Source organism: Barbus barbus, assembly GCF_936440315.1.
Source record: "Barbus barbus genome assembly, chromosome: 31".
Lineage (NCBI taxonomy): Eukaryota > Metazoa > Chordata > Actinopteri > Cypriniformes > Cyprinidae > Barbus > Barbus barbus.
The window spans coordinates 25,838,519-25,861,282 of NC_136759.1; the positions used below are offsets into that span (position 1 = coordinate 25,838,519).

At 36.6% G+C, this 22,764-nt stretch overlaps 1 protein-coding gene across 3 annotated transcripts in view; it reads left to right on the forward strand.

Annotated features, from left to right (window-relative positions):
* ece2b (endothelin converting enzyme 2b) overlaps positions 1-16,825 on the forward strand; it is a 60,920-nt gene extending 44,095 nt beyond the window's left edge. For 2 of the 3 annotated variants that reach the window (XM_079388072.1, XM_079388073.1), the window contains exons 6-19: positions 2,344-2,490; positions 2,612-2,674; positions 2,787-2,975; positions 7,536-7,678; positions 7,950-8,064; positions 10,921-11,031; positions 11,232-11,330; positions 11,484-11,561; positions 12,243-12,346; positions 12,425-12,535; positions 12,621-12,688; positions 13,738-13,928; positions 14,101-14,196; positions 15,643-15,955. In XM_079388072.1, coding sequence (XP_079244198.1) covers positions 2,344-2,490; positions 2,612-2,674; positions 2,787-2,975; positions 7,536-7,678; positions 7,950-8,064; positions 10,921-11,031; positions 11,232-11,330; positions 11,484-11,561; positions 12,243-12,346; positions 12,425-12,535; positions 12,621-12,688; positions 13,738-13,928; positions 14,101-14,196; positions 15,643-15,819 — 1,692 coding nt within the window. In that variant the 3' untranslated portion in view covers positions 15,820-15,955. Of the gene's footprint in view, positions 1-2,343; positions 2,491-2,611; positions 2,675-2,786; positions 2,976-7,535; positions 7,679-7,949; positions 8,065-10,920; positions 11,032-11,231; positions 11,331-11,483; positions 11,562-12,242; positions 12,347-12,424; positions 12,536-12,620; positions 12,689-13,737; positions 13,929-14,100; positions 14,197-15,642 lie in introns of all 3 variants that reach the window. The other variant, XM_079388071.1, reaches the window with a different exon arrangement.
* The last annotated feature ends 5,939 nt before the right edge of the window (positions 16,826-22,764 follow it).

Genomic DNA, 22,764 nt, shown 5'->3' on the forward strand with positions numbered 1-22,764 from the left:
GTTCCTCAAGTTTTTGCCTTTTTTCACACTTGCATAACTAAATACTTTTCGTCTAGTCATTTAAAAATTAGAATGAAATGGCATTCGTACCGCAGCTCATGTTATTTTCATAATTTGACATATTTCAGCAAGAAAACCAATGTGAGCTGGAGCTTTGGCTTTCCATATGAGAACGGAGAGAGAGAGAGACCTGAATGTGAATTTGCCATCAATTGTGGAGAGGTGTTTATATATATATATATATATATATATATATATATATATATATATATATATATATATCATATGGAAAGACAGCATCTTGCATCCTGTAATTGATTTTCATAGATTTATTTATTTAAGTCTTGTTGCTAGAAACTGTATGTATGCATCCCCAAATTGATTTTAAGTGTATTTTTCTTTTACCATCATCAAGGCATATTTTTGTGATCATATTTAGTAATATTGACATCAATGTCAAGATTTAAAGGGGACCTATTATGCCCCTTTTTACAAGATGTAAAATAAGTTTCTGATGTCCCCAGAGCGTATATGTGAAGTTTTAACTAAATATATCCTACAGTTACATTTTTATAGCTTGTTAAAATTGCCACTTTTAGGGTATTTGCCAAAATGCTCTGAATTTGAGTATGTTGCTTTAAATGGTGGTGGTGATGGCGCAGTGGATAAGACACATGCCTTTGGTGTGACAGACCCGGGTTCGAATCCACTGTGAGACACCAATGTGTCCCTGAGCAAGACACTTAACCCCTAGTTGCTCCAGAGGCGTGCGACCTCTGACCTATAGCAATTGTAAGTCGCTTTGGATAAAAGCGTCAGCTAAATGAATAAATGTAAATGTAAATGAGCTGTTGCTCCCGGAGAAGAGGGCGGAGCTTCAAGAGCTGGAGCTCTGGCATTAGCAGTGCTAGCCTTTGCAAATCAACATTCCACTATTAATACAAGCCTGTTATCTTTACAGAAAACATACTCCGTTTCAAAGTCAGTCATCTGATTGTACTGTGCATAATAAATTTGCATTTATGAATTACACAGACGGGAGCACGGCAGGATAAAAATAACAACATAGCTGGTCTCATGCTATCACTAACTTTATAAGTCCCACTTCTGATTATGAGCTCGACAACTTCAAGCGATCGACTCCCATTGCTTTCATATGCAACTTTTAACTACCACATTCCTATTCACGATTATTCTGATAGCACTTGAAGGCAGCGTCAGTGAAAACACACAGAGACAATGATAGCTTTAGCAATAAGCCTTACAGAGTGCCAAGAAGCTATTTCAGAAAGGCAATTTGGAAAATTGATACTTACTTTGTCTGGAGCTGACGTTCGTGCACAAAGCGTTGGTATTGATTCATAATCATTTAGGGGACGTTACCGATTGTTTTCCGGTATATGTCCTCGGCTCAGATCGGGGAAGATTATGGTGACTCCTATGTTCATTAGTGCATCCTAAAACACGACACTTGTAAAGCCTCTTTGGTGCTGATATTGTATATATCTCCAGTAATGGCGGACCGCAGCTTCTCACTCAGGGCTGTGTTTATGCTATTAGGACAGAGAGCGTCACAAATGATCAGGACTTTTTCCCCTCGGTGACGTGAACAGAGGGAGAATCTGAAACAGCTCTTTTGGAGAGGCTGTTTATGATTTATTGGTTTCATAAAAATATTAGTTGGTGGATTTTTAACATTATAGGCTGTTGTTTTCACACACTGCGTCCACACAACTGTGTTCAAACACCTTATAAAAGTGATTTTTGCATAATAATTCCCCTTTAAAATATAAAATCAAGATTTACTTATTCAGTCATGAAGAATTAAGGTTGCTATATGAATTTGGTCGTTTATTGCATTATTTTATGTTGTGTGTGTTACTATTACAGCATGTATTCATATTCATTCATTCCTTCATTCATTGATTCATTTACCCCTTGGCTTTTTTAACTCAAAATATGCAAATCTGAATGGAATCACTGTTTCAAATTTTGAAATCATGACATTTTTCTTCACATTCTGCACATTCACAATATTAAACATAAATGAAGTACTGTATGTTAGATAATATATCTATAGACACAAAGATGATTCACTGTATATGGGCATTTGTTGCCCCCACATTTTAAACACCTTTGATATTTTTGCTCCAAGCCTTGATTTAACATTTACACATTTGGTGGACACATTTATCCAAAAATGATGAAGAATCATACACAATATGACAAGAAACAAATATAAAGAATGTAAATAGGGTCAATTTTTGATTTCATGTTAAGTCCACGACAAGTACCACCTTAGTCTTTTTGCCAAAACTGATGTTTATCTTTGTGTGTGTGTAGATAGGGGGCTGGAACATCACAGAGTCCTGGGACAAAGACAACTTTCTGGAAGTTTTAAAGATAGTTTCTGGACCCTACAGGGCTCAGCCCTTCTTCACTGTCGGTGTCAGCGTTGATCCCAAAAACTCCAACAGTAATGTCATTCAGGTACATTTTGTGACTGTATTAAGTTTAATAAACTCTGCTGGCAGTGTTTGTTTGATTGTACTTGTCGTATTTATCACGCCTCTGGTGTTTGCGCACCTGTGTAAACTTCCTGTTTCCTCAGGTTGACCAATCAGGACTCTTTCTCCCATCCCGAGATTATTACCTCAATAAGACCAATGAGAAGGTATGAAGCAGAACTTAACGTCTCAGTTTACACTGGAATGTCAAGAGCTTTGAGTCTTTTGCAGCTTTCAGTCCATGTCTAATGCTGTCTGTGCTGGTTTGTGTGTGTTTAGGTGTTGAAGGCTTACCTGGATTACATGGTCGAGTTGGGATTGTTGTTGGGAGGAGACAAGAATTCCACCCGAGTTCAGATGCAGCAGATTTTGGACTTTGAGACGGCGCTGGCTAACATCACAGTGCCTCAGGACGAGCGGCGGGACGAGGAGAAGATCTACCACAAGATAACCATAGCTGATCTACAGGTGTGTGTGCCGCCTCCTGAGGGGTTCATCGAGTTTGGAGAAGTGCTGCGGTAAACACATGAAAGTGTGCTGATGAGGCTCAGAAGTTCTGAGCTGAAGGCTTGGGATCATTAGTTAGAATCATTAAATTATAATGAGTGTGTTTCACACATATTGCTTATTAAAGGTGTTTGTATGAGATACGAGAAGATAGAGTTCATGAATAATATACAGTGCTGTGAGTCTGTTCATAATATCTATCTATCTATCTATCTATCTATCTGTCTGTCTGTCTGTCTGTCTGTCTGTCTGTCTGTCTGTCTGTCTGTCTGTCTGTCTGGATCTGTCTGTCTGTCTGTCTGTCTGGATCTATTTATCTATCTGTCTGTATCTATTTATCTATCTATCTATCTATCTATCTATCTATCTATCTATCTATCTATCTATCTGTCTGTCTGTCTGTCTGTCTGTCTGTCTGTCTGTCTGTCTGTCTGTCTGTCTGTCTGGATCTGTCTGTCTGTCTGTCTGTCTGGATCTATCTATCTGTCTGTCTGTATCTATTTATCTATCTGTCTGTATCTATCTATCTATCTATCTATCTATCTATCTATCTATCTATCTATCTATCTATCTGTCTGTCTGTCTGTCTGTCTGTCTGTCTGTCTGTCTGTCTGTCTGTCTGTCTGTCTGTCTGTCTGGATCTATATATCTGTCTGTCTGTATCTATTTATCTATCTGTCTGTATCTATTTATCTATCTATCTATCTATCTATCTGTCTGTCTGTCTGTCTGTCTGTCTGTCTGGATCTGTCTGTCTGTATCTGTCTGTCTGTCTGTCTGTCTGTCTGTCTGGATCTATCTATCTATCTATCTATCTATCTATCTATCTATCTATCTATCTATCTATCTATCTATCTATCTATCTGTCTGTCTGTCTGTCTGTCTGTCTGGATCTATATATCTGTCTGTCTGTATCTATCTATCTATCTATCTATCTATCTATCTATCTATCTATCTATCTATCTATCTATCTATCTATCTGTCTGTCTGTCTGTCTGTCTGTCTGTCTGTCTGTCTGTCTGTCTGTCTGTCTGTCTGTCTGTCTGTCTGTCTGGAACTGTCTGTCTGTCTGTCTGGATCTATCTATCTGTCTGTCTGTATCTATTTATCTATCTGTCTGTATCTATCTATCTATCTATCTATCTATCTATCTATCTATCTATCTATCTATCTATCTATCTATCTATCTATCTATCTATCTATCTATCTGTCTGTCTGTCTGTCTGTCTGTCTGTCTGTCTGTCTGTCTGTCTGTCTAACTATCTATCTAACTATCTATCTGTCTTTTTTTAATCTTAGCTTAATAGAATGCAACCAATTCTCTTTTTTTCCTTCATCCTTCCCTGCATATCAATATTCATTCTTTTTGTATGTGTGTGTGTCTTCTGGCTTTCTTCCATCATTTAATTATCAAGATTTTCTTTCTTTGAGCACCTGCGTAGAAGAAACTTTTGTTTTGTGAAGGCTCCTGTGATTTCCGTGGCAACAGTTGCTGAGCAACTGTACAGTGAAATAGTGAGGTGGAGGGGTGGCAGTGACAGCTGATTGCTCACTGATTAAATGATGTCTGCTGTCAGTATCAAGGGAACTTTATAAGGCCATGCATCTTTCGAATGAGTCCAATTTTGTCTAGTTGTTTTATGCGATTAAACAGACACAGTCGATTATGTAAATATAAAATTGTAGCAATTTTATGTGTTCTTCATTTATAGTATACTTTCATTTACTTACAATATTGAATTCAAATTCAAAAGAAAACTATTTAACAGAATTGCTACAAAATTACCAGCAGTTCTTCAATCCACTGCCTCGACGCTGAAGCCTGATACATTATACATTCATATCACTGTTCCCGTGCATGTGATGAGCAAACCTCTCTGGCAGCCGTGCAGCTCAGATGTGTGGTGACACCCAGGAGCATTCTTACATTTGACTTAACATGCTGAGTTCTTATGTGAGAAAAGAAATCGAAATAACATGCGCATGTCATTTTTAGGTTCTACGATTTGTGAATTTATAGCAGTGCTCTTTACTCTTCTTGCTCGCAACAAAAAAACAACAGATTTTATTTCTTCAACTTTAGCAGAATGTGCTGGAACACTACAGTAATTCAATAACAAACACCTTTCCTCACACTTTATGAATTTAATCTCATATGTGTAAAGATCCATTTACACTGAGATTTATGTTAAAAAGCATTGTTTCCAGCATTTACTGGTAAATGGAGGCTTTTCTAGGAACTAGTGTGTCCTGCGATCAGTTCCCGCCAGATCCGTAGCAGTTTGTGTTAAACATACAATACAGAAGGATTGATGTATAAAGTGAAATTGAATACATATGTTATTTTAGCCGCATGAAACATATGAATTAATCTCATATGTTAACATGTTGAGTTTGACAGCCCTTATTTTAACAGAAAAAATACATATTTTAGCATGCATACATATTTTACATACTCATACTTTAAGGTGTTTGTTTGCATGAATTGATTTTCTTTTTTTTTTTTCAACTCTCATTAGCCAAGACTTGCAGCAGTCAATTCTTATTTCGCACATCTTTATGCAGAGCACCCTCAAGGGTTCACTTGGTTTTGGAGTTTATTAAAAAACAACACAGATTCTCATAACCATAAGAGAGAGAAAACAGTCCATTTTAGTCAGCTAATCTGTTTTCATCTTCTAAATCCACGGTGGAGATGAGGGCTGTGTGCTGAGTGAAGCGTTCAGCTGTGTGTTTGCGATGGAGGTCTGTGTTGTATTACACCCAAGGGCAGAGAGGCTGGAATTGCATCCAGGATTCGGGAATGCAAACATGCGGGTTATTGGCTCTAGCCTGCTGATTATTTGAGCGTTTTGTGCGAGAGCGAATCCGAACATGCATTCTGTGTCCTTTTCATGGCAGGGAAAGTGTCGAGATGAGCAGAGCTCTTACAGCCAAGGTTATGGAAAAATGAAAATGATCAAAATTAAAAGGAGCACTCCATATATTGGTGGCTTACAAAAAGATTTATTGAAATGCATCGCCCCTTCACGAGTACTACTCGCTTGATTATCGTAGTTTCGTATCGAAGTTTCAACTGGAGAGTAATAATCATGAGTGATATAAAGTCACCTTGTGAGATATAGTTACAGTTGGGAAAAAAAAATGAAAGCAACACAACACTTATGATATTTAAAGTCACACTGTAATTTTTAAGTATCGCATCAGAAATAGTAAATTCGAATAAAAAACCCTTAATTTGCAAAATAGATTTTACGCTCGCTTGAGGTGGGTTTTTGACTTGTGCGAAAAAAGGGTTAATGTGAATAATGGGAGAGGGAAATGCATTTGCTGAATGAATTCCTCCTCCTGCATCAAAAAATCATGTGACTTTGCTCTTTGGGATGGCAAAACCTGACTAACCAGTGGACCGATCTCGTTGCAGAGCTTCTGAAATGTTGTTATGGTGATCCTGAAATACCTGAGCAAAGTCTGTCATTTAATTATTTCTGTCTAATTGCCTTCCAGAACTTCTTACATGACTTCACAAACAGCAGGCATCCACCCCCGAAATCAATGACTGCTCGCTCTGAGGCGCAAATAGTTTATTATATATGACAATTATTACGTTCAGTGGCTTCTCCTAATTTTCTTAGTGGTATTTAGCACCAGTTTATCAGGAAGTGACTATTTTTTTTATCTCTAACTCTTTGGATGGAGACGGTGCTTATTCGCAAATGTTTTATGCGCAACTTATTGCACATATAAGTTAAATGTGCAACTTTTGATGGAAACCCGGCTATTGTGAGATAAAAAGACAATAGTGAGAACTAAACTGGCAATTTTGGGAATATTAATATAATTCTAAGATCGTTACAATTCAAATTTTCTTTCTTTATTTTGGAAATGGGCTTCCATAATTTTGGCGCATTGTGAAAACTGAAATCTTTTGCTGTTGTGTAATGCTGCACCAACACCAACAGGTCTCAGTGGTGGTCAAGGGCGGTTCTCACTTTTTTTTTTTTTTTGGTGCCAAAATGGCCCAAAATCGTTCCTAACATAATGGATCCTGTTCACAAAACTGTGATGACATGTTTAACGGTCATCAGCATCATAAATCCTCAACAGTTTGTTATTATGATTTTTTAAATGTATGTACATTTATAACACTATACTTTGCATTATATCACCTTTGCATGAAATTACAAAAAAACTAGCTAATGTGAGGGTGTTTCTAATGCAGCGTCTATGGGAGGGACGGTACATTTAATATCATTCTTTCTTCTTTTTATAATATTTTTTTCTTTTTTTTGAAAGTCATGAAAACAGTATCGTGGAGTTTTTCTTTTGTTCTTTGAGCAAATGGGAATGCAAAATATATATTTGTGGTACTCTCCCATTAATTGCTCTTGAAGTTAACCCAACTATGATGGTTTCCACTGCTGAGAAACCCAGAAATGTGAAAAAGGTCCATTTGACCGTTTATTAGTGCATTCGGATGGAAACATTCTGCTGACATTATGCCGTTTGTTTCGGTCATAGCTGCTGGCTCCGGCAGTTGACTGGCTGGATTATCTGAACTTCGTCCTGTCACCGCTGGAGCTGAACGACACTGAGCCTGTGGTGGTCTACGCTAAAGAATACCTGCAACAGGTTTCAGATCTCATCAACAAGACCGACCACAGGTACGGCTGTCTCCATGGTTACAGCTAATCAGAGTTCAGGAAGAGGACGTCCGCTCACAGACGTCTGTTTAGATTTTGTATCAGAACATTCAGTGCTAATAACAGCCTCTCTCTCTCTGTTTCTGTCTTCCTGCCTGAGAATATGAATACATGTATTTTTACTGCTACTTTAACACCATCTCTCTCTTTACCTGTATAAATAAATGAATATACATGCAGAAATGGTCCCGTTTTTAGATATGTGGATGCATTCTCTCTCTTTCTTCCCCAGTCTTTTGAATAATTACATGATCTGGAATCTGGTGCAGAAAGGAGCATCCAGTCTGGACCAGCGCTTTGAGAATGCTCAGGATAAGCTGCTGGAGAGCCTCTACGGCACTAAGAAGGTGTGTGTCGTTGGATTGTGTGTTAAAGAAGTGGTTCATGCCAAAGTGAAAATTGTGTTGTCATTTATTTGCTCACCTTCACATTGTTCCAAACCTGAATAACGGTTTCATGGAACACCCCCCCCCCCCCCCCCCCCCCCCCCCCCCCATATAATAGAAATGAATGGGGACTAGGAATGTCAAGCTTTGAAAAAAAACATCTTACAATACCAAAAAAGGTCCATACGCAATATTACAATGTTACATTACATGCTTTGTGTGATGAGCAGAAATTTTAGTCATTATCCACTAAAAAGAAAGAAAGGCCTCGTTCAGACTGTCAGCCCAAATCCGATTTTGTGCATATCCGGATGGAATCGGGTTTGAATAACTGACTGTCCACACAGCATATCGCAACTGTTCATATCCGATTTGTGTGTCCATAAGCGCTCTTTCGTTTTTACTGAATGTGCATTGGTTTCTACGGTGATGCCATTGCCCTGTTATGCCTATGCTAAAAACAACAGTAACAGCAATACAGTTTGCAATGCAGATGTTGTCTTGTCATCGCAGTTGCGTTGTATTGTTATATTTCGTCTTGTGAGGCAGCAGCAGAAATGCAGGAAGCTTGAATGTGCGGCTTTATTCCGTGCTGCTATTTTCCTTTTTTTTTTTTTTGTCTCCGCTACTTTCAAAACACAAAGAGGTACGTATACTAGCAGTATATTGTTTTTTTCTGCTTGACTTGCACTTTGCAATGACACAAGCTTGTTTCTGCAAAGATGTTCAGCTTGTTTTCTGCAAAAACGTCTGGCGTGTTTACGTTTTACGTGGCGTGAGGATGTGGAAAAGCTACGCTAAATCTGATCTGAGCGGTCTGACTGAAACGGATTAAGGTTAGAAATGCGATTTGAATAGGATTCCAAGCCATATACGAATGTAGCTCGAAACGGATTTGCACAAATCGGATTTCATGCAGTTCGTTGCTGTTCCGACTATCTAAATATGGTCGGATTTCAATCGGATTTGCACAACAATCAGATTTGGGCTGACAGTCTGAACGAGGCTAAAATGGTATAGACTTGAAGTCAGCCCCTTGTGAAAAAGTACACTTGACTTTAGTATACTTTTAAAAATAATTCTTATTATGGAAATAATATATATACTTAAGTGCAAACTTAATGAACTGTTTAAGGTTGTAATGTACTAACACTTTGTCGCATATTAATTGCAATAAACACTTTATTTTACGGTTACATCTATTAGTTGCTTATTAGCATGCATATTACTGGAATATTAGCCATTTATTAGCGCTAATTAAGCACATATTAGTGCCTTATTCTACATCCCTAATCTTACCCAACACCTAAACTTAACAACTACCTTACTAACTATTAATAACCAGCAAATTAAGAGTTTATTGAAGGAAAAGTCGTAGTTAATAGTTAACAAGTGTTACCTATTCTAAAGTGTTAACGAAAATTTAGTATAGTTTAAATTTACATTATATGCAGTTAGTTGAACGCGGTGCTTTTTAAAACCACTTGAGAAAGACTTAAGTATGAAGTTTTATTGTAATGTATTTAAATACTGTATATTTGTAATACATTTAGAAATTGTAGTATATTTAAAATATATTAACTTTAAATGTAATATCAAATAACACACTACAGTTAAAACTAAATAAGTGTACTTATTTAAATCACAACAAAAGATTAATAAACAATGATTTAAAATGTAGTTTAAAGTAAAACTTTAATTCAACATTACAAAGTGTACTTTTTAAAGTGGACTTACTGTAAGTGGCCTTTTATTTTATTAACATTATCCTCTGGTTTCACAGACAAGGCTTAAGCCTAGTCCTAGACTCAAATGTAAATATGAGTTGTTTCAACTGAAAGAAACTTGAACTGACTGATCTTAAAACATGTTTTAAGCCACCTTTGTTTTACGATGCACACCAGTAATGCTTTTTTTCTAAGGCATGTTTATAAAAACTACTTAAATGTCCTAATTGAACTGTGGCCTAATCCTGGTTTAGGCTAAGCCCTGTCTATGAAACCGGGGGTATATTATCTAAGTACAGAATTAAAATAAATACATATATACTTTTTAAGATTTGATGTACGCTACAAGTGCAAAGTTAATACAATTAGGCACACTTTTTCATATGGGACATGAGGGTTGAGCCAATTTTAACAGAACAAAGAAAAAACTTTTTTTTACTTTTAAAGTGATTTGTTTTGTTGTGATTTGTTGTTCAGTTGGAAGATGTTTCAAGATGACTTAACTACAGTACAAATCTGGTGCCCATTTTGTGTTTTTACGATTGCTTGTCCCATCTGAAAAACAAGTGCACTTCCATAATGTACTTAAAATGCTCTATTTTCGCTAATTTTGTACTTAATATACTAAAAATGCTTCTTTAGTACTTAAGATCATCTAAGATATACTCATCTGTGCTATTTTGAGACACCGTGAATATGAACTAAAATGCACGTTTAACATTCTATCTTTGTACTTAAAAATGTATTTAGTTACCACTTGTAGTAGACTTGAACCCATCTTTCATACACTAGTACACTCAAGTGGTAACTAAATACATATTTTAAGTACAAAGAGAGTATGTTAAAAGCACATTTTAGTTCATATTAATGGTGTCTCAAAATAGCACAGTTGAGTACGCTTAGATGATCTTAAGTTTATCTTAAGAAGTACTAAAGATGCATTTTTAGTATATTAAGTACAAAATTAGTGTGCAAAAATAGAGCACTTTAAGTACATTATGGAAGTGCACTTGTTTTTCAGATGGGGTTTCAGGATTGTCAGTTAAGTTCATCTGCATGTCATTTGTCAATATGTCTGTTTCATATTCAGTCCTGCACTCCACGCTGGCAGACGTGCATTGGGAACACAGATGACACTCTTGGTTTTGCATTGGGTGCTCTATTCGTCAAAGCCACATTCGACAAACAGAGCAAAGAAATAGTGAGTCACGTAAAACCATATGTCACGTTTAGACTAAAAACTACTGTATTTGAAAACGCCAAAGTACTGTTTTCTTAATGTTGAACATCAAGTTTCTGTCCTTATGATTAATTCAAACTCTCATCGGTGGAGTGTGTTTGCCACCATGTGGCATTAGAGTAAATTACAGTTCTTAACCTCATCTTTCTGTCATAACGCAGGCGGAGGGGATGATCAATGAAATCCGCACTGCTTTCAAAGACGCGCTGGATGATTTGAACTGGATGGATGAACAGACCCGACAAGCTGCCAAGGACAAGGTGAGCAAGAGTGAGAATTACAGAGACAGCAGCATGACCGGATAACCGAACGTGCAGATTTCCCTGGGATTCAAGACTGCAAAAGCAGCTTAACTGTAAACACTTTGCATTGCTTGCCAAAAAATCAGGATAAGGTGTCTTTTCTGGCTCTAGGCCGACGCCATCTACGACATGATCGGATTTCCAGACTTCATTCTGGACTCCAAAGAGCTTGATGATGTGTATGACGGGGTGAGTCAGCAAATGTCTTTTGTTTCAATTTTTAGTTTCACACGACCTTTTTCCAGTTTTAAATGATTTTCAGCATGACTGAAAGAAGCTTAAATAGTTTAAATATTTAAAATAATACGAATTCTGATTTAGTAATTAGATTCAATTTAATCAAATTTAACAGTACCATTCAAAGGTTTTTTTTCTTCCTGATAGAAATAATACAAAAATAATGCATTGATCAAATCCAACAGTGAAGACTTTTACATTGTTCCAAAAATATCTTTCATATAAATGCGTTTTTTTCCAGAGAATCGGTATCAGTATCGCAGTTTCCACAAATATTTTGATAATAAGAAACGTTTCTTGAGCAGCAAATGATTTCTGAAGAATAATGTGACACTAAATACTGGAAGTAATGATGCTGAAAATTCAGCTTTGATCACAGCAATAAATTGCATTTTACAATATATTCACATATTGTAATAATATTTCACAATTTTACAGCTTTTACTGTATTCAATAAACGATTAAATAAATGCCGCCTGGGTGAGTAGAAGAAACAAAATAAATAAATAAATAATCATACCAAGAGGTTTATTTTATTATATTATAAACTGATTAAGTAAATAATTTCCGTCAATTTTCATTAATATTACAAATATACCAGCTAACAGTCCACGTGATGTGTTTTTGTTGTAGTATGAGGTTACAGAAGACAACTTCTTCCAGAATATGGTCAACTTCTATAACTTCTCAGCACGAGTGATGGCAGACCAGCTGCGCAAGCCGCCCAACAGAGACCAGTGAGTGTAAGAGTGTGTGTTTAGAGAGAAGCATGTGAGACGTACTGTAAGCTGACGGCTGGTTTCTGACTGCTGTAGATGGAGCATGACTCCACCCACGGTGAACGCATACTACATGCCCACCAAGAACGGCATCGTCTTCCCCGCCGGCATCTTACAGGCCCCCTTCTACGCCCAGGATCACCCCAAGTGAGCAGACATGCCTGCATGTCACTAACAGACCTGTTTTTCTTCCTGAGGTTGTAATAACTCTGATGATGTGTGTGTCTCACAGAGCTTTAAACTTTGGTGGCATTGGAGTGGTGATGGGACATGAGTTAACTCATGCCTTTGATGACCAAGGTTAGTACACCTTCATTCATGTTTGTCTTCCACTGATGCCCAATCATATTGTTAGTCAAGATTTCTTCCAACAAAAAGGAAGAAATCTTGTAAATGTATCTTCCACCATCTTTCTGACCCTTAGAATGAAACTTTCCACCTTTAATAATACACTAATGTAATACATTTGGAAACTACATACTGTAAAAGAGTCGAGACTGAAGGTAATGTTTTCTGACACTTAACTGCATATTAATTGCAATTCATTTCAGCTATATTAAAATATAAACTGTTAAGTAGCTCAACTTCAGAATACTTTCTTGACTCACTTAAAGGCACAGTTCACCCAAAAATTACAATTCTGTCATTTATTCACCCTCAAGTTGTTCCAAAGCTGTATGAGTTAGTTTCTTCTGTTCAACACAAAAGAAGAATGTTGGGAACCAAACAGTTTCTGGTAGCCATTGACTTCCATGTTAGGAGGAAAAAAATACTAATGTCTGCCAGTAATTTCTATTTATTCTTCATAAATCACTTTTTGTAACTACACGAGGGTGAGTAAATGATGACAGATTTCTCATTTTTTGTGTGAACTATTCCTTTAAGTACTTCATCTTCATGTGTAATTTCATAAATCGGTTATCTTTGAATTAAAGTAGAAGAAGCATTCATGGTAAACTAAAATCTAACTTTAATATAATTTCTATTGAAACCTATATGATATATTTTTAAACTAGTGCTGTCAAACGATTAAATAACATTTCTGATTCAATATTTTTACAAAGTGCACTTGTTAGTGTTTAGAAACAACAGTCATGAAAATGTCTCTAAGTTCACTCATAAATATGAATCCTTTAATATTTGAAATGCACTCAATATAATTAAGTGCATTTCTTCTCCACAAAAGATTGCATAGCTTGTATCAGGATAACAGAACAAATCCATGCCTGTTTGCAGACATCTAACCGTTTGTTGCTTCAGTTCAGTGAAGGTCTATTTGAGTTCTGAAAGTTGGTAGACTGAGGAAAATTCAATATTTCATTATATAACGCTTTAATTCTGTTCCTCAGGCAGAGAGTATGACAAAGATGGAAACCTTCGGCCGTGGTGGCAGAACTCCTCGGTGGACGCGTTTAAGAACCGCACCGAGTGTATGATCGATCAGTACACGCAGTACACCATCAACGGAGAACACATCAACGGCAAACAGACGCTGGGAGAAAACATCGCAGACAACGGCGGCCTGAAAGCTGCCTATCACGTAGGTTACGCTTCAAGGGTATAAATTTCTTCTTGAAGATTCTGTTGTTCACAAGGCTCCCCCTGGTCATAGATATGAATCATCGTACATTGATTTCTTTTCAAGCTAAAGCAAGCATTGCAGTTAAATTTAGTAAAGATAATACAGACTGATCGCTCTGTTTGTTTTGCAGTCGTATCGCTCATGGGTGAAGAAGAACGGTGAAGAGAAGAGACTCCCAGCTGTCAATCTGACAAACGACCAGCTCTTCTTCGTAGGTTTTGCGCAGGTATGACAAGACACACATAACAAAGAAATACGTTTGCTATAATAGTAACAAGTATGATGTGCTACACCCACTGTGTAACTGCAAAAGAGATGCTGTGAGACCAAATACTAACCGTAGTTTACATGTCAGACCGCACGTATATGATATAGTGACAAAATAATACATTTGATAAATAAAATAACACATTAACAGACATGAACACACTTTAGGTATTACGTACTAAGAACATTTAATAGAATCATGTTAATAGATTTAAATTATACTAGAAAGTATCATTTATAACACAAATGTATATATGCATATGTTGTTTTTAAAACAATCTAATAATTAAGATTTTTTAAACATTAATATGTCTCTTACAGTATGTGCACCAAAGCTGCATTCAATCAAAATACAGTAAAAACAGAAACACTGTGAAACATTTTTAATACAGAAAATCATATTAGAATGATTTTTAAAGGATCATGTGACACAGAAGACTGAAGTAATGATGCTGAAAATTTAAAATTTAAAATTGTTACATTTGAACAAATGTAAATATAAAACAGCTTAAAAAATACTATTTCACAATATTGCTGTTTTGACTGGATTCTTTATCAAATAAACGGAGAATAAGAGACTTTTTAAAATCATTCTTAATCTTGGTAAATGTTAACATATAATAATAGAATGTATTAGAAGTTATTTGTATACTTTATAAACGATTGTTATGTTAACATTAATGTTATATAACTTACAATGTTAATATAGTAAGATATGTAGAAATTAATGTTGATTATTAATTAATATTAAAGTATTATTTAGGTTAAACTTTATTGCAAAAATTTTGTTTAATGTTCAAATATATAAAAATGGTGTATTAAAATAAGAAATAAAATAAAAACGAATTAATATGAAATATAATTTAATTTTATTATTGTAATGTATACCAATATACTAGAATTTTATTTATATAATTAAATTAATAACAACTAATATATGATGTAAGTCATATACAACCTTATTGTAATGTGTCGCCAATATTTTAACAGATGATTTTTAAAAAGCAAATAAGTCACATGGTATAAGGTGTTATGAATATGTGACCCTTTCTGTCAAATCCAGGCTAAAGTCTCAAAATCTAATTATGAGATAACGAGCATCAAATTTTGATTTCAACCATTAATTTCACTATGATTTCAATCTTTGACATAGCCTTACTCCGGCTATATTAAAGATATCAAGGTTATGTTTTTAAAGAATCATCTTTACCTTATGAAGGATGATTTTAAGTAGAAAATAGTAAATCACACACACACAAAAAAAGATTTTAGCTGGATTTCCACAGCCAGGGTCACATATACTTTAGCTATATTTACATACAGCAGTTATAGAAACAACACAATGCAGAGCTCTGATTGTAAAGGCATGGTCTCAGACGCACGTTCCTCTGGCTCTCCTCCATAGGTGTGGTGTTCAGTCCGAACGCCAGAAAGCGCTCACGAGGGCCTGATGACGGACCCTCACAGCCCACCCAAATACCGCGTAATCGGCACTCTGTCCAACTCGCCCGACTTCGCAGAGCACTTCCAGTGTCCGCCGGGCTCGCCCATGAACTCAGGCCACCGCTGCGAGGTGTGGTGAACCCTCGCCCGCCAGACACCAGCGCGCTTGCACAGACCAGCCCGGCCAAAAACCACTCAACGGACAGCTGTGGCTCTTTGTCAAGCGCTGTTTTTTATTTATGTGCTCCGAGTTATTTGAGGAGTTGTGCTGAAAGCAGGAGGATGAAGCGAGCGCCTGCCAACGTTGATGTTCAACCCATATCAAATTCTCCTCCTCCTCCACCGCCGCCATATCAGACTCGCTTTATTTATTTGTTTGTTGGACTTGGGGGCACTTTAGGAGCCCTGTCCCATGCTTACATGTGTGTTTGTGCGCTTCTTACCTTGATTCACAACAAGCCCAATTCCTCGTCTTCTGATCTGGAAGATGCGAGCACTGCGATGCCGCTGGGAACGCCTCACAGGAAATGTTTGGCTCCATCTGCGATGACTTCACAGGAAGTTTCACGTTCTCACAGTGACCTCACAGGAAGTGCTAAAGTGCATCTGTGACCCCCCACAGGAAGGAAGAGCTTTCAAGGATGAAAGCCCATTTCCCAATTGTGATTTCATAGAAACGCTATTAAACGACAGGGCGAGCCACTGTTTGTTCGTCTGATCCTGTGTGTCATGTTTTGATCTTGACAAAGTTGAAATGAAATGTTCATTTTAAACTGCTTTTTTGCCAAAGACCAGTTTTAGGTTTGTTCCTTGTGTAAGTGAACGTGGACGTCCGCACTGCTTCGCCTTCAGTAACTCCATTCCAGTGTAATTCCACTGTGTCTGCCTACAGACGGCGACTCGTGTGTGTGAAGGATGTATTTCAGTCTCCATGTTGTGCTCAGCTTTGTCAGTTCTGCTGAAGTGCTGTCATGCTGCGTTCTGAAAACCACTAAAAGGGTGAATCTCACCACCTCTCCAGTCATATTTCACTCCATAATTTAAAGCTTATTATTATTATTTGCATAAAAATGTCGGTTTTTGGAACTATTAAGATTTTTTTTTTTACCTTAAATTAATGTCAATTTAGCATGCCCCCCCCCCCCCAAATCCATTAGATTTCATTAAAAATGATACTGCGTAAATAATGCATTACAGTAATACAATAATGTAATACAATATTTATTCAAATCTGCATAAATCAGAGGTTGAGGTCAGAGATAGATAGATAGATAGATAGATAGATAGATAGATAGATAGATAGATAGATAGATAGATATGCATTAAAATGACATTGATCAAAACTGACAGTGAAAACTATTAAATTTAAAATAAATTCAGAACTATCTCTTCATCAGCAAATCCAATTTCGCTATTGCCACAAAAATTTGCAGCAGCACAGCTGTTTTCAACATCGATAATAATCGGAAATGTTTCTGAGCAGCAAATCAGCATTTTAGAATGATTTCTGAAGGATCATGTGACACTAAAGATTGGAGTAATGATGCTGAAAATTCAGCTTTACATCATTGAAATAAATTACATTTTACAATATATCCAAAAGGAAACCTGTTATTTAAAATTGTAATAATATTTCACAATATTACAGTTTTACTGTATTTTTTTTTTTAAATCAAATAGATGCAGCCTTTGTGAGCTTAAGAGAGTTTTCAAAAACATTTAAAAATCAAACTGATTTTAGTCAGGGAAATCCTAATAATGGGCTTGATTTTCTAATTTTGGACTGAAATATGACATGTTCTCGATTCACCCGAAAGCGTTCTGTTATCGTCTGCTAAACTTCCCAGCATGCTCGGTGTGTTTCAGGGAGTTGCATCAGACGTCATTGTATTTTTATTTTTTGTTAAATCGCTCGTTTCAGGTGGGATTGCTGCCGTATGCGATTCCATCTCCGATTCCATCTCCTAATTTGCTGTAAATTGACCTGCAAGTACATTTTAATCTGAATGTTTGTGCTGTTGGAGTGTGTGATTAGACCAGCTTTTCTTCTGAATCAGGCTTCTGCTTCCCTACAGCAGGCCAGTTTTGACATTTGATGTATTTTCAATGCTGCTGACTTCACTTTTGTTTTTTTATTTGAAACCAGAGTTGAATTGCACCATTATAAAAGCCGAACCTGTCCCTGCAAACAAGCCTGCACTGGCCCTTTATGGGCTGCCAGCGCAGGGACCCTGAGAACAAACATTGGCCCCTTAGCACTGGCCCTGCACGGGCAGCCCTCACTTAGCCTCCAGGAAGCCTAAGCGCTGTTTTATTGAAAATAATCAAGTTTGAAGTCACCGTTATGGAGGTAAGTGCTTGCTTTAGTTGGGCTCTTGACCCTTGACTTCTTAACTTTAATGTTTCTCCGGCTGCTATAATTGTGTGTTTCTGAAGCACATTTGTTATAGCAGAAGTTGTGAGAAGTCAAACTGATCAGATGGTGATGGTTACTTATTGATGATTCACTGATCTCATCCAGAGGCTGATCTCTGAGAACATTATTTAGGTTTAATCTTTTCACTTTATAGTAGCCCTAGAATACCACTGCATGAAACTTTGTTCTGCTTTAATATTTTGAATGTTTTTAAGTCATTATGCAGAAATCATTTGGATGGGATCATATAGACTCACACAGATATCAAGATTCAGCGTTAGAACCCCAACAATGGTGACAATCAATGAAAAGCTTTTTTTTGATGTTCAGAGTTGATCTGAATAGTTTGTTGACTGTCACCATTGTTGAGGTTTATATGCTGAATCTTGATATCTGTGAGTCTACATGATCCCATCCAACATTTAGCCAATGAGTAAATTCTCAGGGGCCCTGCGCTGGCAGCCTGTAAAGGGCCAGTGCAGGGGTGCGTGTTTGGCATCTTATTCCCACAGCTGGCATATAAACATCCACATTTCAACTCTGTTTTCTGCATAGTTAGAGGCCGAGAGCACTAATTAGCTACGATTAAGTTTACCTGCTAAATGTTACGTCCCAAAAATTCACAGATTCTAGCTGTTAACAATCACTGTACATATTGTGACGTGCACTTTTGGGAAAGGTTTTCAAGGAATAGTTAACCCAAAAATTTAAATTGTATGTGCTTCACTGTATGCTGTAGTTGAATGGAAATGAGCAGGATGAACATTTCTTGAAATATCATCTTTTTTTTTTTTTTTAAGAAAGTCATACCGGTTTGTACGACAAGTTATTTCTGCCACGGAATAAAAGAATAAAAAGGTTGATTGTTTTTAATCTCACAAATCTCTGACTTTTTTTCTAACAGCAAGTATACTGTATATATCACAATTGTGACTTTTCTTTTCAGAATTAAGAATAACTCTATATATTGGGAGATAAAGTCGTACCTTGCTTATTCTGTGGCAGAAATCATCTTCCATTGATTTGGACTGACATGAGGTTAATGATGGCCGAATTTTCATTTTTGGGTGAATTATTGCTTTAACTGCTTAGTCAGTCTTTCTTCATGTTGTCCATCAACACAAGTTGTACTCTGTGTCAAGTTTTTTTAATTGATTTGTTTGCTTGAACAATGTACATCTGACTGAACGCCTCATGGCTTCCACTTTGTATATTTATCAAATACCATGAATATTTTCGGCTGGCGTTACCGTTGATGGGCTCCATGAGGACTGTGGGGCAGATGCCAGTCTGAAGTTTTGCCATGGAGAGGCATTTGGTTTTGGCCTTAATTATTAACTGTAGACTTACCGAAAACAATGTATATAGATTTATTTCAAGTACAAAGAACAAACGTAAACTTGAAATGTTTCAAAGCCTTTAAATAGCCAGTAAATACCATTTAAGTGTGTTGTGTACCTGCTTTATTTGCGACTTGAGTCTCAAATAACAAATTGCCAATTCAGAATTCCCTTTTGAGACCTGAAAGAGGTTTTTGACTGATTATCTAAATGTTTTTGCTGGATGAAAGCCATTTATTGCGCTTTGGCTTGAGTGGAATGGAGGTATCTATCATATCCTGACATTCACACTTCACTTTCAGGGGTTTCAGAGAAGCTCAACTTTAAGAAATGGTAGATGTGAATCATCATTTACCAGAATGTCATTAAATGTGCCACACACCGCATTCCGTTCAGAATTATGGGATGGTACAGGGTGATACTGTCCACCTTCTCATGTTAAATACTGAAACTCCCCATCTTTATGAAGATGTTGCCTTATTTAATTTATAGAGTGTATGTTCATCATTTACTCGACTGTAGTTTGTTGTCATCCCTTTTGTACTGATGACATTGATGTTTGAGAGGTTACACTGTCTTAGAGTTGTGTCTTTCTTTTCTTTTTTTCTCTTTCTTTGTCGTCTCATTAAAAAAAACACACAAAAAAAACATTCCCTGAAATATTAGTTGACAGGGACAAATGCTCTGCCCGGCATGTAGTGCAACATTCCACCTAGAAAACTCTCAATGAACATAAAATAAAGGATCTATATTATAAAAAGGACTGTGTCAATTGGTTTATTTTCAAAATATTCCCCTTGTTACCGCTGAAATATATTTGGTGTAACTGATGGAGGTACGTTGGAGGAAAAAGTGCACTCTCATTAAAAAAAGGTGCATACCTGTCCCTGGGCTGCACCATTTCATAAGGTACTAATACAGTAAGTACTTTTAAAGTACAAATATGTACTTTTACAGTACTATTATGCACCTTTAAGGTACTAATATGTACCATTTAGGGGTATATAATGTATAAAGACATTTCAGCTTTTGTAGCTTTTGCACCTTAGGCTATTGTCACAGTACCACATGCCACATGACAGCTTTTTTCTGAGAGTGTGATAATTTTGTTTTGATTCTCTTGTTTTGAAAATGACTTTTCATAATGTTTCTGCAATTATTTGCAAAATTGTTAATAAAATTAGAAAAACATATTTAATTTATTACTTTTTTTAATTAAATAAAATATTGTAATATTTTATATACCTGTAATATTATTACTTTTATATTACCTGTCGACATTAGCAGTTGCATCTTTCAAAGGCCTTTTTTTGTTGCTCAAAATGAACTCTGTTAATTAGCTTTTAAATGTTGTTGCATGTTATTTTAGAGTTTTGTTTATATGTGTGTGTGTGTGTATGTGTATTTACAGTGATGTGAAAAAGTGTTGGCCCCCTTCCTGATTTTTTATTTTAAAAATAGTCACACTTTAATGTTTCAGAACATCAAACAAATGTAAATATTAATCAACGATAACACAAGTAAACACAACATGCAGTTTTTAAGTGAAGGTTTGTTTTATGAAGGGAAAACAAAATCCAAACCCACATGGCCCTGTGTGAAAAAGTGTTCCCACTCTCTCACTTGCCTCAGTTAAGGTCAGTGTTCATGACTCCACCATAAGAAAGAGACTGGGCAAAAATGGCCTGCATGGCAGAGTTCCAAGACGAAAACCGCTGCTGAGCAAAAAGAACAAAGGCTCCTCTCAGTTTTGTCAGAAAACATCTTGATGATCCCCAAGACATTTGGGAAAATACTCTGTAGACTGACGAGACAAAAGTTGAACTTTTTGGAAGGTGTGTGTACCATTACATCTGGCGTAAACATAACACAGCATTTCAGAAAAAGAACATCATACCAACAGTAAAATATGGTGGTGGTAGTGTGATGGTCTGGGGCTGTTTTGCTGCTTCAGGACCTGGAAGACTTGCTGTGATAAATGAACCGTGTATTCAGCTGTCTACCAAAAAATCCTGAAGGACAATGTCCGGCCATCTGTTCGTGATCTCAAACTGAAGCAAACTTGGGTTCTGCAGCAGGACAATGATCCAAAACACACCAGCAAATCCACCTCTGAATGGCTGAAGACAAACAAAATGAAGACTTTGGAGTGGCCTAGTCAAAGTCCTGACCTGAATCCTATTGAGATGCTGTGGCATGAGCTTAAAAAGGTGGTTCATGCTCGAAAACCCTCCAATGTGGCTGAATTACAACAATTCTGCCAAGATGAGTGGGCCAACATTCCTCCACAGCGCTGTAACAGACTCATTGCAAGTTATCGCAAACGCTTGACTGCAGTTGTTGCTGCTAAGGGTGGCCCAACCAGTTATTAGGTTTAGGGGGCAAGCACTTTTTCACACAGGGCCATGTGGGTTTGGATTTTGTTTTCCCTTCATAATAAAAAACTTAATTAAAAAACTGCATGTTGTGTTTACTTGTGTTATCTTTGATTAATATTTAAATTTGTTTGATCTGAAACATTAAAGTGTGACAAACATGCAAAAAAATTAAAAATCAGGAAGGGGGCCAACACTTTTTCACACCACTGAATATATATATATATATAATTTATATTATATGTAAATATATTTCATATATATAAACATACAATTTTTCTTAAATACACATGCATATATTATGTGAACAAAAAAACGTTTATTTTGGATGCGATGAATTATTAATCATTTGACAGCACTAATTAAAATGCTTATGTTTTAACCCTTGTGTGGTGTTCATATTTTTGTTATTCAGCCAGTGTTCGTGAGTCTGGTGGACCCCCTGCAGTTTTGGGATTTTAATTCAACATAATTAAACATGTTATGTTAAAATACTCAACAGATGTTTACTTCATCCCAATTACAAGCAATATAAACAGTATATATGGTTAATATTTGCCCTGTACCTCTTTGTCAGATCACATTTATGAATTAAAGTGCTACAACCTTGTGCAGGGGCAGAAACACAAAACTCACACTCACACATACTCACACTCACACACACACACACACACACACACTCTCTCTCTCTCTCTCTCTCTCACACACACACACGCACACATATACACATACTCACACTCTCACAGACTCTCTCCCACACTCACACACACACACACACACGTTGGTTTTTGTGGTTTATGGGGACTCTCCATAGGCGTAATGGTTTTTATTCTGAACAAACTGTGTGTGCTATTGCCCTACACCTAAACTTAACCCTCACAGGAGACTTTGTGCATTTTTAGATTTTCAAAAAAACACCATTTAGTATGTTTTTTAAGCCTTTTGAATTACGG